At 40.4% G+C, this 16779-nt stretch overlaps 1 protein-coding gene across 1 annotated transcript in view; it reads left to right on the forward strand.

The window, feature by feature from the left end:
* Window positions 1-1845: 1845 nt before the first annotated feature.
* tet3 (tet methylcytosine dioxygenase 3) overlaps window positions 1846-16779 on the forward strand; it is a 52907-nt gene continuing 37973 nt past the window's right edge. The window contains exons 1-2 of the mRNA XM_034692905.1: window positions 1846-2021; window positions 5104-5929. Coding sequence (XP_034548796.1) covers window positions 5555-5929 — 375 coding nt within the window. The 5' untranslated portion in view covers window positions 1846-2021; window positions 5104-5554. The remainder of the gene's footprint in view (window positions 2022-5103; window positions 5930-16779) is intronic.

A 16779-nucleotide genomic window follows, 5' to 3' on the forward strand; every position in this document is an offset into this window, starting at 1 on the left:
TAAATAAATAAAAAACATTGAATGAGAAGGTGTGTCCAAACTTTTGACTGGTAGTGTATATCCTATTTGCACCACCACAGCTGCACATAACTCCTTCTTTCTTGCTGAGGACTGTATGCATCATTAGACTGACCCTAACCTGTGATTAAAAAACAGCTGAGGTACCAAAACTTTCACCAGTGGGTGTAGCTCCCCTTCATCTCACCTCAGCAAGTCTCAGTCTCAGAAAGGGCCCAGCTCCTAAAAAGTCCCCTCTCCTCCTGATGTCACACATGACACAAATTCAACTGGTTGTCACACTCTCTGAATATTCACTAATATTATAACTAACTCTTTAATCACCACTAGTTAAAGCTCCAGAGAGCGGAAATGCATGGTATAAAAAAAAACCTAAACAAACATTAAAAAAATATATAATCTACTGCATAATAAATTGAAAAACATTTCTAAATTTGGATCAACACAGGCTAACATTTGGTGATAACTTACAACAACAATGATTTTCATGACATGACTATTTTTCATGTAATGTCATATTCTTAATTAAAAAAAGTCACGTTTAAGGCCTTAAAGGTGATCAAATATGTGCATTGCTTTAACTGATCTGTTAAGCGTTCATTAAGATAAGAAGGTCAGATTGACATCATGTTCTGATCTCAGCACTAACACTTAAACTCAGCATCACAGGGGCCCCCACGAGGAGGGGGATTTAACCCCTACATCCCCGTTGTGTGACGTCACCCCTCTTGCTCCAGCTGGCAGGACTCCACTCCATAATTTACTGATGACTTTAACCCTTCCTCAGGATACAACCTCTGTCTCTCTCTCCCTCTCTCTCTCTTTCACCTCTGGCACCATCGACCAGACACCAGCCTGAAGTCAGAGTTATGTCATTAGGCTCTAACTTTTTCCTCCCTTGCTCTTATTGCTGTGCAGAAGTGTTCCTTTACATGGAAAAGTTCATGTTTAGGCTTATAAGGAACATTTTTCTTTTTCATTTCGCTGATTAAGTACTTTGGTGAAACTATACATTGATTTTTTTTTTTCAAACGATTTAAAGGACTGGACTTAAGGAGGAGAATCGACGCTTTTAAAGACCCATTCATCTCAGGCGGTATGTTGACCCCTTATTGTGAATATTATCATTGTTTTTCCTGCAGCATCTCTTTTGCATGTTCTTTTATTTAAGATGGAGAAGCAACTTTATTGTGTTTAAAAAGTAATTTTAAGGGTTTGGTTGTAAAATTTGAGCGGCATTGTTTGGCTGTAGTTATCACAGCCTTCCAAAAAAGTACTATATTTTGTATCTTTGAATAACATCACATGCGCTTTTACTGAGTTAGAACTAAAATATTTTAATTAGAAAACTTCTGATGTTCATGATAAACTACAAGCCTGCAGCAGGTGGGTTATTCTCTGCAGCAGAATCAGACTTGACCGTCGCGTGCATGTAAATCAAAACGTGTTCACACACAGTGAAAGTGACTTTTGTCACCTCATATAATCATCATGTAATCACCCCATTGTCCCCGATCACGGCTCTGATGTGTTTTTTTGTGTATTCCGCTGGAGGTAATGAGCGTTGTCGTCTTTGGAAATCTGTTAGTGTTTATCTGATTGCTTTGATCGCAGTGGGCTGGCTGCTGGGCTCACCTATAGGTGTTTATGTAGTTCCCTGTCAGTCCCCACGTGGGCATACAGTAACAGTAACAACAGAGGCGAGGGGAGGGGGGGAAGTCACAGCGCGCGCCTACACTCCACCGCGCCAAATAACGCGCGACACCATTGCTGATTGAACCACGTGCGCAGGTTGCTCCAACAGGTTGAGGTGTCAATAATCTCTGTCGGTATGAAGTGTTACCAATTCACGTTTAGTCCCTTGTTTTCATAGAAAATATTCCTCCTCTCAGGTAATATCAGGTAAAATGCGTAATTTACCTGTTACATGTAAAGTGTGGCCATTACCTCATGGCAGCTGTCTGCAAACTGGAGCGCTAAACTACAGCATGGAGTCATGTTTGGTAAGGTTCTTATACAAACTGAGTAAGAGTGTGTTTACCTAGATTATGCTTGTTGAAAAATCGAAGAGTTCATTTGCAAAAACAGTTAACTCACTTTTGCAAAACTAAAAAAGTGTTTCAATTATTTTTTTCTATTACTTGCTTTTGGTATTATCAATCAACTGAGGAGGTTGGGTGGCTTTGACTAGGTCAAAATGACTTAACTAATCAGAGGTATCTTGAAAATGTAACTTTATTAGGAATTTATATCAAAAAGGAATATGCTTTTTGAAAATGTATAAAAACGGAGTTACCTGTTTTTGCAAATGAACTATGACCAGTATTCTGAGCTGTAAGTTAGCTTAGTTATTTCAAAGCAAGCTAAAGTAGAGCCTGGTGACTTTAAATTGTAACACTGGTGTTGTATTTGAATCGAGCAACAAATTCAATATAGGCTGTGTAACCATTTCATTGATGACGTTTCTTGTACTTCATTATGCAAAGTTTTTGTTTCATTTAGTGGCTAACAGCCAGAGAGCAAAACAACATCTAAAGCTGGGGTTGGTAGTCAGATTTAGATACACTTTTTGTTATACTGGTTAAAATGATCTTTATGTCCCGATGGCAATCAATACATAATGTGTTCTTAAAAAAGAGCGGGAAAAAGCTGTTATCTACAGCCAGAGTAAACCTGGGAAAACACCAACCAATCCCTGCCATCAGGAGCCAAATTATGAAACCAATCAAATCCTGCCCTGCTGTTCGATTGCCTCCTGTGCGAACCTTTCATGTTTGTTTGTGTTTTGAACTTTCACTATGATAATGTTTTGGTGTTTTCTTACCGCTGAGTGAGACATGAGTTGATGTAAAGCAAACACCATGTGCCAACCTCCGGTCTAAAAATATGAGTCCAATGCGGAAGTGTTAAAAACTGCAGTTCATCAAGGGTCCGCTTGAGGCTGGCTCTGGAAGTACCAGAGACAACATACACACCAATTCAAAAAAGACGATCTTTACAGCAGAAATAAACATGTTTACAGCCTGGTACAAAAGATGAGTGGAGTCTTGATAGCTTATTTCTCGATCGGCAGACACTATACGAGGTGGATTTTTTTCTAACGCGGCAATTTCAAAGACATTGAGATTCCGAGTCTTCCAATGAGAGGCACAGCTGACTTGATTCGCAGGTGGAAACACTGTAGCTGTTGGTTAGGAGGCTCAAAGCCCGCCTCTTTACGTCACAATCGCTCGACAACAGCAATATGGCCTCAAAACAGCACTTCAGAAACACATGGGTGACGTCACGGATACTATGTCCATATTTTATACAGTCTATGATGTAATCTCAATGATGACTCCCATTGATTTCTGAAGAAGTGTTGTGAAGCCAACAGATAGTGGTCGCCATATTGAAAATGCTGACTCTAGCAACAGCTAGTGAGGTGGAGTTGGCAGGGCTTTAGCTACAGCTACAACACACCCACCGACAGTAAACTCAGCCTGATCTTGTATTGTACATTATAATTAGTTTCCTACAGCGCTTCAGAAACAGATGGGTGACGTCACGGATATACATCCATATTCTATACAGTCTATGGCTGTGTAACCATTTCATTGACCATGTTTCTTGTACTCAATCATGCAAAGTTTTAGTTTCATTTAGTGACTAACAGCCAGAAAGCAAAACAACCTTTAACACGAGCAACAATTAATTGGGCAGCATTGGGAGCCAATTTGAAAAGTTGGTAGCTTGTAAGGTCTTAACTTGAGTTCAATTAAGCCAATTAGCAACGTCAGGAGTTGGCTAATGTAAAATATCTTTCTTTTATTTTAAATTGTTCTAATTACTTTAAAGCTCCAGTGAGGAACCTTGCGATTGTGTTGGTCTTGGTGCCTCCTGTAGACAAAGCTGTCCCTCATGTTTTTACCCCCCTCCCCACATCTTATCCTGCTTTCTTTTGACAGTCAAATGTAGCTCTTATCAAGAAACTTTGCTGTGGAAAATCCAAGAAATGGCTGTTAAACCTACCTGCAGCAGCAGTTTCAGGATTCATAAAGACAGCACCGAGAAACAACCATGCTTAGAACTTTCTGCTTTAGTAGATCCTTCCATATTAATTCCAGTCAGTTTAGTAAACCATCTAAAATCTCTTCACAGGAGATTTAACCCACTGCTTTGCTGTAAACTTTTTAAAACCATGTCCAGAGCCGGCTGTGAATCCAGCAGGAGAAAGCAACTTAAGGTTTTCTCTACACAGTTCACATTATTGACGTTGACTGGAGCGTGTGACTACAAGACAAAGAGAGCTGTCGCTGGCTTCAACTTCTCAGCCCCCGACTCTTATTCAGGGACTCCTGAGCCCCCCGGTCCACGTTAGGTCTGCTGTTAAAACAGTATCTTCTCAAACTGCTCACGTAGGCCTGTTTGGCTTAGAGCCAACTAGATTCACATCACTGACAGCTGGGTCTGAAAACTAGACAGGGTCCAGACTGCAGTCATGGGGTGTCAGACTGAACTCCAACATAGGGTAAGGAGTTCAGTGTTAACAAATGCTACATAACCAGTTTTACCAGATATACCAGCGCATGAGAGGATATGAAATGACATCAGTAAGACAATGTTTGGAATTCACAATTAGCAGCCATTGTTGCTGATTTTAGGTTATTCAGTAAACAGCAAACTCTGATGTGACATTTTGAGGAGCAGACTTTACACAAGCTCTTTGTGTGAAGTATCATGCCTCATGTAAGTCAGATGTGTGAAAGCAGCAGGTTAAAGTAAGTTAGCAGAAAGCCAGCTGCTCAGCTGTAACACATTGAATGTCGATAGTACTTTGGTCTGTTAGATGCTAATATGGTAATTCCTCTTCAATAACAACATGACAGCTACGGTATATGCCTTTCAGCTTGTCAAGAAACATTAGGGTCACTTTCTTTAAATTCTCACTACATTTATTTTTTCTGCAATGATTTAGTTTCTTACGAGAAGATGTGGACAGACATACTCAAGAATTCGGGCTTAATAATGTTTTCAGTATTTGATCATTTGTGACATTTCTTTTTCTTCTCTTTCTTTGTCTTTGCTCTCTCTCCACACTTCCAGGAAGTACCATGGCTGGTGAGACACTGCCATGACTTCAGAGGAGGCAGCATTACTACGCAGACCAAGGTGAACCACAAACCATCCATCAGGCTAGCTGGGAGAGATGGACTCCACAGACTTTACTGCCTGGATTCTCCAGGGCCACCTGGGTGACCAACAACACGATACAATGAGCACTGTATCCCTGGAGGGCTCAGACTACAAGACATGATGATCATCAAGATGATTTTTTGTACCCGTCCACAGAATTAAGGATATTATCGCTGTTTGGATATCCAGACTGATAAAGTTTGTCATTGTAAAGACAAAAGTGTCGTTGAGACCAGAGAAACCAGATACTCACGAACCCGATGTTGAATTCATGTTCTACATTTTTCAATTAACTGTGATTACCTGCCCTTTCAATTCTCTTTATTTAGAGACAGACTTGGCATAAGTCAGGACAGACACCATGCCTAGGCCAAGAACAGGGCCTGGTCCACCTCCAGAGGACATTAATGGATTCTCCTTGGACGCAGAGGAAGAGGAGGAGGAGGGGTCCTGCCTCTTGCTCAATAAATCCTTAGAGAAGTTTTCCCCTCTCAGCAAATATATTGAGACTGAACATCAGCAAGCAGGGCTCTTCTCTATGTCTCCTTATGACGATTCTCTGGACGCCAATCCAGACTTCCAGAAAAAGAGAAGGAAGAAATGTGGGGCCTGCACTCCCTGCCTGCGCAAAGAGAACTGTGGGACCTGCGCAAACTGTTTGAACCGCAAGACAGGCAAGCAGATCTGCAAGCTGCGTAAATGTGAACATCTGAAGAAGAAACAGAATGAGTGGGAGGTGAGTGACACACTGATACGTTCCTTATTGAAATGTTGATTCTAAAGGGATGTGTGACTACCACAGATAAATACATGGTGACGGGACAGCTAATGTTTAATGTTGGATTGGAAGATGGAAGCAGGGGAAATATTTTCATTCAGACCCTTAAAAACATCCCAGACATCTTGTTTGTCCACTGAGACAAGTAGCATCAGGCTTTGTAGCTGCTGTCACTGCTATAAGCATTCCTATTACGTCAAGCCTAGGCATGCTTCTCCTTAGGCTCTTTTTAGGACAGCATGCTATGTATGCAAAAGATACATTGAAGCATTTACCAAAACATCAGACAGATGTGATGCAGACAGATGTGGAAGCTGTAATGGAAGTCCAGAACTCACCTTTAGGAATAAGAGTTTAATATTTGACCTTCTTTATGGTAACCTTGGTCCCTAAGCACAAGCCGCTCATGCACCTCCCTAGAAATGTAACCACAGGCAGCAGGAAAGCAGACTAACATCTGTGATCAGTTTGCTTTGTGGATTTGCAGCAATATACAAAGAGCACTTAGCTTGGTGCTTGTACCTCTGGGCAAAGTGAGAATAGTTATTCCTCAGTGCTGTACTCTGAGTCAGAGCTGCTGTTCTACATTAATTTGCTGCAACTGCACACCAATCCAAAAATGACTGGGCTATGTCTACCACATATCAAAAGTACAAGTATAGAAGCCCGTAGTGAAGTATGGTTGTGCAGAGAACAATGCAGGATCACTATCAGGAGTCAGAACGATCCCAGTCGGCCCTCTGCTCGGACCAAACAGTCACTGGTGGAGACTAGTGACTCTTATGTTGCAACTTCTCTGCTGTTCAATCATTCTGAGCATTAACCTGCAGACATTTAATCCCTTAGACTTTATAAATCTGATGATTCTCACCACAGACTTCAAAGAAATGCACTAAAACAGTACAAGTAACAAAGAATGATGCTTCTGAGACAGAATGAAAAACAGCTTGGTCATTGTTGTAGACTAAAACATAGCATTATTATTTCAAAGCACGACTATAAACCAGGCTTGAGGTTATGACCTCGTTTAGGATCCTAGGTATAAACCTCTCCTGAGTGCTGGCCTGGTGTTTCACCTGTGCTGTCACTGACTGGAAAGGTGAGAGAGGATATTATCCAGATGTTGGTGTTCCTAATTATTCTCCTTTCCTCATTCTTCCTTTTAGTTGAACACAGCCTACTGTGTGTTCAGTCAAACAAACCATGCTCTCTGTTTCACGTGTTAACATTCAGGACTCTCTTGATAGCACATCGGCGGACTTTTCTCTTTATCTGATGGGACACTATGAGGTGTCCCATCAGATAAAGAGAAAAGTCCGCCGAGCTGAGGTGAAGTGATCTTCGTCTCTCTGTTCTCATGACTGAGTCAGTGTGCTGTCACCGAATCCGTCCCTCTGCAATGTGGTCACCAAGGTGCCATGGAGGGTTGTCTCCCCTTTCAATGAGAGGCACAGTTCCCATCATGCTTCTAAATGATACTGTCACCTCCTCTTTCTCGTCATGATGTTCAAGAGTAGGATATCATTCTGACTGAAGTGGGTCAGGTTCTATCTTTGCTTCAGGTAGGAAAACTTTTATCAAGCATACCAAAATGATCTTTGCAGAAATCTCAAAGAATACTCAAACAAAGAAGTGGAAAGTGGGTTCACAGTTGTTTGTGTACAGGCTGTACAGCAGGAGGAACAGGGCCTGGTCCTGTGGTTCTCCAGAATCAGGCGTCCTCCTGGCTTTATCACCTGCAATTCCTGCTAGAGTTAATGGATCCACATTTACAGTGAGGTGTTGGACCCAGATCCTGAAGCTTTATGACTCACCTGGAGGGAACTCTGGTATGAGATACTCAGTGTTTTCAGAAGACTCCCTTTCTTATCCAGGCGAGGTCAGGTGGGGTAGAGGTTATTTGCCCAAATGATATCTTCTGTTTATTGTTTTTTAGATTCAATAGTTTGTAGTTTTATAGTTTGAACAGCAGTTAAAATTAATTTGATCCAGCGTGCTGTTTAGTCAGGGACAGATATGATCAATGACCAGCCAATCAAAGCATCAGACCAGTGATGGATTCAGTTTGGTGTTAGTATAGACCGGCTGGTCTTGTGTTTTTTCTGAGAACAAGTATATAGGCGGGCTCCTTGAGGCATGAGGGTGTAACAGACTGAGCCAGAGACATTTTCAACATCATTATAAACACCACACAGACAAAGGAGAGTCATCACTACCTCAGTGTTTTTTTTTTAGAAATGAAGCTACATTTATATTTTTTAAAATGTAATCGTTACTTTTCTTCTGGTCTGCAGCTTAGTTAAAAAATTTTTGGACAGAACAAAGGGAGTTCACTTTATTGATTAAATCTGTGTTTGGATGCAAATGACTAAAACTGTTGCTTACATGTGATGATTTCAGTCAGACATCAGTATTTCACTTTTATTTACACATGACTTTCTGTGGCTGCTCTCCCTGATCTGTAGATCTGAAGGTTTTTAAACTGCTGCATCCAATCAGGACGTCCCAAACATAGCTGAAGTTACATCATGAGGCAGAAAGAGAATCTGTCCCAACAAACTTTATTTCTACTCTAAGTAAAAACACATGGGCCCCCAAGCGGGTCTTCTTTACATGTTTGAAAAGGTGTGAGCATATTGTTGAGGTCTCTTGTTGTACATGTGTTTTCACAGACAGTGTGTGAGTGTGTTTGCAATGCTGGGAGATTGAGTGCTACCAAACAGCAGCAGTGGAGAATTCCTGCAGTTGCCTGGGCTTTGTCCTCTGACCCTTGAGGCTGCGAATGAGGATGGGGGTTAACCTTATGCCACTGTGTTTGTGTGTGTGGGTGTGTGAAGAAAGAAACAGAGTGGATGTTTTTAAAGTGTGCGCTTCTTTGCTAATGGAAGTGCATGTTTGTGTGGCTCTGTTTGTACATTCATCAGCATCTTAAAGGGGGGGAAGGGCTGTAAAGTCAAGCAGGAGGTGGAAGGAAGATGCAGTAAACGGTCAGCATTATTGTAGAAGAAGAGCAGGAAAAACCACACAAGACTCCAAGAGAGCCAGACCAACTGATGGACTTTTTCTCAACTTAGATCTGCTTCTTAAAAGAGCAAGCAGAGAGCGAAAGAAGCACACCACCAATGTTTCTGTAACTAACCTTCTCATTCTTTAAACCTAAAAGGTGACATATCAAGCAAAATCGACTTTTTAATGGTTCTCTACATGAAATATGTGTCCCTGGCATGTCTACAAACCCCCCGAAAATGAAAAAGATCCATTCTGACCCTGTTCTGATTTCTCCACCTTTCTGTAAATGTGTGCTGAAATGAGTGTTTCAGTTTTCAGTGTTTTTCATACGTCACAACGCCATCCGGTCTATAACTGAAGTCAGAGCTTGGAGCTTGTTCAGCCCATAGACTGTATAAAATACAACTCAACCCCTCCTCCGTTTTTCATTACCTGCACACATGTGCTAACAAGGAGCTTAGGAGGGAGGCATGCTAGTTGTAGGCTGTCTTAATAAACACAAAGGTTGGTTTTACTCCCCACGTCTGCAGATTTGAAGATCTAGTGGAGGATTTTTATTTTTCATGGAAAAGTGCTAGCGCTAGTTAGCATAGCTACATAGCTACATGTTTGTAGCTGTGTACTAAGACACACATCGACATACTGACAAATAAAACAACAAGAAACACTAAATCTGTGACCAATCGTTCAGAAAGGTCCTGTTGCAGGCGCCTCTCCGTCAGGATCAGATTCTGGATCAGATTCAGAGGGTTGAAGTAACGCGGGTCTGTGAGCAGACATGTATATTCAGCCAACTTGTAAACATTAGATCAACGTGCTGGAGAGCCGAGGCCACATCCACTTCCTGAGGGGGCGTGGTCAGAGAGTTCATTCTCATTTAAAGGCACAGACACAGAAAACAGCCTGTTCTGAGCAGGACTGAAAAAGAGGGGTTTACAGGCAGACCAAAATCTGATTTCAAAGTGTTTTTTTGGAGCATAAACTTTAAAGACATGTTTTGGGGACCTCATAGACCAATATATTTTGATGAAAAAGAGCGTAATATGACACCTTTATACAGCGAAGGTATGAAAGAGTGTTTGACAGTGTGGTAAATGTCATGAACAAGAAAAATCTGGAATGCTTAGATAATCTTGCAAGTGTCTTTGAATGCAAGCATTACCAATAGTATTGTTCTAATTGAGCTGATTTGTTTAACTCTAATGGTGCGTTCACCACAGACGTGCACGATTGCGCTATTCCCGCGAATACAGACGCGAGAATGTTTTGTGTTTACTCGCTTTATTCTTGCGAATGACTCGCTCAATTTGTGCACCAAAATCGCGTATACAAAGTGCCCAAGATGCAAATATTAGCGAGAGGGTGGAGGGGGCTCCCACACCACAGCAGTCTGTTGTCATCAAACAAGGTTGAGCTCGCGGACATTGATTGGGGAAGCCGGTTATGCTAAAGGGGCAGAGCGAACTTCCTACTACAACCTAAAGCAGTGCAGAGACAAAGTTTTCATAACTCCCCAGATAATCCTCCTCACTCTCTGTCCTCACAGTGAGCTCCTGTTTATTCCTGATCCCATAAAAAGAAGTCAAACATGCAGAAATATAATCAAAGTGTCTCATATATTCCAGATCAGGGAATCTCCGCTGGTCCATATGTCACGCAACACACGTCACCGGGGGATCTGCATGCTGATTTGCTATCGCAGCGCGATGGATTCGCTGGAGTTCAGATATTTCAACTCATAGAATCATTTGAGCGAATGTGGGCTATTCGCGTCGCCCAATTCGCGCGACCACTACTCGCGTCTACTCACGTCTCTACATTGACTTTACATGTAATTCATTCACGTGAATGATTGTATTTGCGTTTTGTGTGAACACACGATAAGAATTTCCAAACCAAAGCTATTTCCATGCTCCAAAAATTGACATTTAAGAAGACATTCAAATACTAGTAGAAACATTAATAGTGATAATCTAATTTTCTTTGCACTTCCTAAATAACTTAAGGTTACTGTGGCTCCTGACAGATTGGTGCTGCTCAACTGATAGCAGGGATCAGTATTCTCTGTAGACCTCTGCACTGTGTTGCACCAGCTTTGCATAAATTCAAACGTTGCGTGGTTTGAACGTAATTTTTCATTTAGGATGGAGATTACACTCTACTAACATTTAAGGTATTACACCAGCTCAAATAGCTCCAACTCGAGTAATAATTGTCATTATCATGATGCTTTTATTTGTACAGCGCTTTCAACACAGGTAATAAAGTGTTTCACAGAAACAATAAAAACAGACAATAAAAGCAGAAAGGCAGTAAAAGCAATCCGGCAATAAAACCAATAAACAAATCAAATAGAGATTAAGTATTAAAAATCTGAATAAAATCACAGATTAAAAGCTTCTTCATAAAGGTGTGCGTTAAGTAGTGACATGAAAATGAGGCACTGACTCTGCATGTCTGATCTCCTTCAGCAGGCTGTTACAAAGTCTAGGAGCTCAGACAGAAAAAGCCCTGTAACTTATAGTTTTCAGTCCTTGGAACAGCGAGCAGAGCAGAGCACTACCAGAGGATCTCAGACTGCATCCTGGCTTATATGGGGATAAAAGTTTAGAAATATAGTGAGGGACGAGTCCATGTTGTGCCTCAATGTGATGAGAATAATCTGAATGTCAATCCTAAAAACAACAGGTGGCCAATACACCCTACAACTTAATTTTGCACCAAGCTGTAAAGTTCTGTCAAATACCAGCTGTCATGGCGTTTTGTTTTCAAAGGATGAGGAGGAGAGAGTTTCACCTGTTGTTTTATGTTGGTGACATGTTCTTTGTGTTAGATTGCATCCATTTAGAATATATCATATCATATCAACCTTTATTTATACTCTAGAGATCATTGAGGGGCAACCCTCATTTACAATGATATCGAGTCAGTTTTCAGGGAATTCACTATAAAATGCACTAAAATAGGACGGGACTGTTGATTAAAGTTATACAATAAATATGCAGAGGTAAACCTAGCTAAAACAGTTACAAAGTGGGGTTGAAAGGTCAACCAGGATGTTACATGCTGTTGCTGAAGTAAGGAGTAAAATTTATTTTTATTTAACCTTTATTTAACCAGATAAAAGACCCATTGAGATCGAAACCTCTTTCGCAAGGGTGACCTGGCCAAGAGAGGCAGCAACATACGCCATAGTAAACAAAACAGACAGATAACAACGACAACAAACATTAAAATATAAAATACAAGCAATTTGATAAAATAAAGTGCAGAAGTTATTTTACAGTTACAATTTAAGAACACAGGCACTGCTCGAAGGATTTCTGTTGTCGTTTTCTTAAGATAGAGCGGAAAGCTTCCAATGAAACAAATGCTGACAGTTTCAGTTCAGATTGGACGGCATTCCAAGCAGAGGGGGCAGAGAAACTGAATGCTTTTTTTCCCGTTTCAGTTCGAACACGAGGAGTAGAAAGATGCAAAATGTCATTTGGGAAAATTAACAGGAAGTGGCACCAAATCAAAATAAATGATGACTTTCATTTGTACTCCATCATTTGTTTTCCATGGGCAAAGATAATTTCATCTGCACAATAACAGAGTTTGTCTACGGCTACATTAACGAGTAGTAGCCACCACTTGATGTCACTGTTGTTATTCTACACTAGTATCAGATTAATTATCAACTTTTCATAATGCTTTGCCTTATTTTACATACCTTTGCATGCTGTTGGTCCAGTAGTGGGAAGTATCAGCCTGTTTAGACGCATCAGGCATGAGAGTCAGCACATAAAACAAACATCCTATTAAGAAAAATATTTTCACTGTTTGGCTAAAAAGAAAACTGGAAAGAAAACATCATTCCTGCAACAGTATTTTGGTTAATTTAGGACATAGTGCTTTACTACTTTAAAGCAACCATGTAGGTTTAGTGTGGATTTTGCTCCCTAACTTACTACACAACTTTTAAAGAGCTGGTGCAACAGGCCACTGATCCATTACTGTTTGGAAAAGAGTTTCCTGAGTGATGAATATATCTCTAATAAACTGCCAGGTCCTTCCTGACTCACCATCGAGATCATTTTCAAAGTCAGATCTTTCTTTGGAATTATTATTGCTGTTGGGTTATTGAGATGTTGCTTTGTGGATCCAATCCACCACTGACATATCCACAGGTGTATATCGGAGGATGTTACATGTTGTTGCTGAAGTAAAGAGTAAAATTGAAAGGAAGTGGCACCATTTTGTTCTGCCAACAACAGGATATCAGGGTCTAAATCAAACATAGTCTCATCCTGTCCTTTCATGTCTGATGAAAGGTTTCTTTAGTGGCTGCAACAACATCTTAATATTTTTTAAATGAGAATAATTAGGAAAGCAAATGATCTGTAAATGAATAATTGTCTTAGTAATGTATTACTAAGTATAGTTTACTATAAATAATTTAAGAAAAGAGAGACATAAAGGAATTTTGCTTATCTCTTAGGCTGTCGTGCAACAAATCCCTTAAGAATATTCATTAATATTTTGGCAAACAGTGGACATGAATTGAAATTTAAGGATCATGTCTTTGTCATGAGACTTCTGCAGCTGGTACAGAAACCAGCTTGTTTCCAGAGCTTTCCTAATTACAACCATTGTGGTTTTCAACAGGACCCTTGTTGTCCAGGGATAATAGAAGTTTACGACCTACGTATTTCAAAACCTCCTGACCTCGGGGGGAACTCGGCTCCTTTTCCACTGAACATGTTCATTTTCAACCATCCACACAGTCTGTCATGATCCTCGCTCTTATGGCAGTTTGCAATTTTTATTAATTTTCGTCACTGTGGTTGTTTTTTTTTGTTGACTATGCATGGACAAATAAGTTCTTGAGAGAAGACAGCATCTCTGAAACCTTTGGACAAATAAAAACCAAAGAGCCTTTGAGACTGTAAAGTTTACCGCTTTTGCTCCTGTAATGCTTGCTATAAAACACACAGATACTGAGTTGTGAGTTTACATATGGTGTTCTTGATTGATAGTTTTAATGACCAACATTTAGACAGCAGCTCTCACTTCACGGCAACAAGTTTTAATGAGTATTTATGGGGCCTAGATAATGATCGTGACTATTTTGAGCAGCTACATTTCCCTTTTCGGACAGCAGTATGTCAGCATTCACTCAGACATGAATTAAATGGACTGCCATGGAATCTACATACATTGGTGGTCCTTTAAGTTCATCCTCGAAGGGCATGGCCCTCTGACTTGTTGACATGATAGCTAAGAGAAACAGGTTCATGACTTGACATGAACCTGCATAACTAAGATGAGACAGTAGGATCACTTTACCAGCTAAATATCATCACCCACTGACAACACGCCTAATATTTCGTAGGTCCCCCTCTCAGGGCCATAATTGGTTGTCCAGCACATTCAGAGGTGCAGCTTTGGATTGAGATCTGGGAAGGTCAAGTCAACATTGTTGTGATTATTCAGGCCACCTTCATCCACTGCCCCATCGTCCATGTCTGAAGCCCTTTGCAGGATCTTTTGGCAGTAAACAGGGGTCAGCATGAGCACTCTGACTGGTTTGCAGATACATACCCCCAAACACAACAAAAAGCATGCTGATTTTTTTCTGTCAGAACAAGCATTTACTTTTCAGCAGTGTGAGCTACAGTAGCTCTTCTGTGGGATCAGACCACCAAAGAAGGCCAGCTATTTGCAAAGAAAGTCGGCCCCCCATGACCCTGTTGCCAGTTAGCTGCAGATCTGAAATGCACATGTCTTATCAATCCACAAATCACAGACATTTGGAACTGGTTCTCGATATCTAAGTCTAGTACTGACCACAGTAGATCAGGAACCTCGCACAAGAGCTGCAGTTTTGGATTTGCTCTGACCTCATCATCCAATCAACAGTTTGGCTCCTGTCAAAGTCACTCACATCCTCACACTTCCCCATTTTCTTGCTTCCAATGCATCAACTTAGAGGACAAAATGTTCACTTACTGCCAGACACATCCTACCCACTGACAGGTAAAAAGATAGTCAATGACATTCACATTCACACGGCTGATTGATGTATCTGTTGTGTCATAGTGTTGAGGACACTGGTATTTATTAACTAGCAGAACCTCAATAGCCACATCTGTAACCGTAGACTCTGAGACTTTGAATCCAGGCTTGCTTTATTACAGCCACACTGGTGTCACACCCACTATCAGTTACTTTGTGTATTACCTTCTGAAGTTGTTTCAGTTTGATCATCTTCTCTTTGACGTTTGTGGTTTACCACAGGCTGGGTTATACAAAATTAAGATGTAGTGTTGGGATTTGGGGCAGCTGTGGCTTAGCGGTAGAGAGGGCTGTCTTTCAAATTGTCTTTGGGCAAGACACTGAACCCAAATTGCTGCAAGTCACATTGTAAGCAGTGTGTGAATGCGTATGAATGGGATTAATACTGGTTGGTCTTCATTTATGGCATCCTCATTTGGTTGGTTGGAAAGACAAGAAAAGTGCTCTATAAGTACATACACAGTACCTTAGTCTTTTCAGTGATGGACAAATGTTATTACATTTTTTATTTTTTTTATTTTGTATGTCTTATTCTTATGCCTTTTACAAAGAGAGCACAGTTTACCAAAGTCAAATTCCTTGTTTGTTCAAGCATACCGGGCCAATAAAGCTGAGTCTGATTCCGATTCTGATTCTGACAAAGTACACAGATCCATTACTTAAGTCAAAGTATTGATATTCCAGGTCAAATTTTACTCCAATACAAGTGAAAGTTGTTCAGTCAAATTATTACTTGAGTTAAAGTAATGGAGTATTTGCTTTTAAAAATACTTAAGTATTCAAAGTACTTTTTAAAATATCTCAAAACTTTGTATTTTCACAAAGCATGATGGCAGTCAAGAATACATAGGAGTATATTCAGTTACATTATTTTATTTAGAAAACATTACTTTAAATCTCTAAAATCTATACCATGGAATAAAAGCTGAAACTAAGTTACTCCAAGCACAGACAACTTAGTTTGAAATGTTGATGTGGAATGAAACATATGTTACGTAGCTCATCACACTTTCTCAGGTTGGACAGTAGTGGGAAACGGAGAACATTTCAAACAATACGTATCATTCTTCATTTCAAAAACCTCTAACACGGGCTGAAGAAATGGCCATGGGTGCTCAGGTAGAGGAATATAGTCATCATTACCACCTCTAAATGAACTGCCTGATCTGTGTGAAATTTGCTCTGTGTTTGCTCCACGTTCAACCGTGGAGACGCACGATATACAGGTACGACTAAACCACTGAGACAAACAGAACTACACAAACACAGTTTACTGTCTTTGGGATCAGATTTCAGAAAAGAGAAGGAAATTCATGAGCTGACTTCAAAGCAAAAGAAGTGAGTAACTAGAGCACTGATAGAAATGTAGTGGAGTAAAAAGTGCAATAATTGTCTCCTGAATGTAGAGGAGTAAAAGTAATAAGTACCCCCCAAAATAATACTCAAGTAAAGTACAGATACTCAAAAATTGTACTTAAGTACAGTACTCAAGTAAATTTACTTTATTACTGTCCACCACTGAATCTTTTTAAACATACAACAGTTATTGTGTTAGCAAATGCCGCTATTCATGTGCACGTGCTCAGCTCTTGCAGCTGCATCACCGGCAGCATGGGACATAGAGTCCAAACCTCCTACCCATGGCAATGTCAGTGATTTATCAGGTGTTTGATATCACAGAATCATATCTAGCTTCTTTTCCATAAATGACTGCTGGGAACCGATCTCTACGGTAAGAG

Source organism: Notolabrus celidotus, chromosome 9, assembly GCF_009762535.1.
Source record: "Notolabrus celidotus isolate fNotCel1 chromosome 9, fNotCel1.pri, whole genome shotgun sequence".
Lineage (NCBI taxonomy): Eukaryota > Metazoa > Chordata > Actinopteri > Labriformes > Labridae > Notolabrus > Notolabrus celidotus.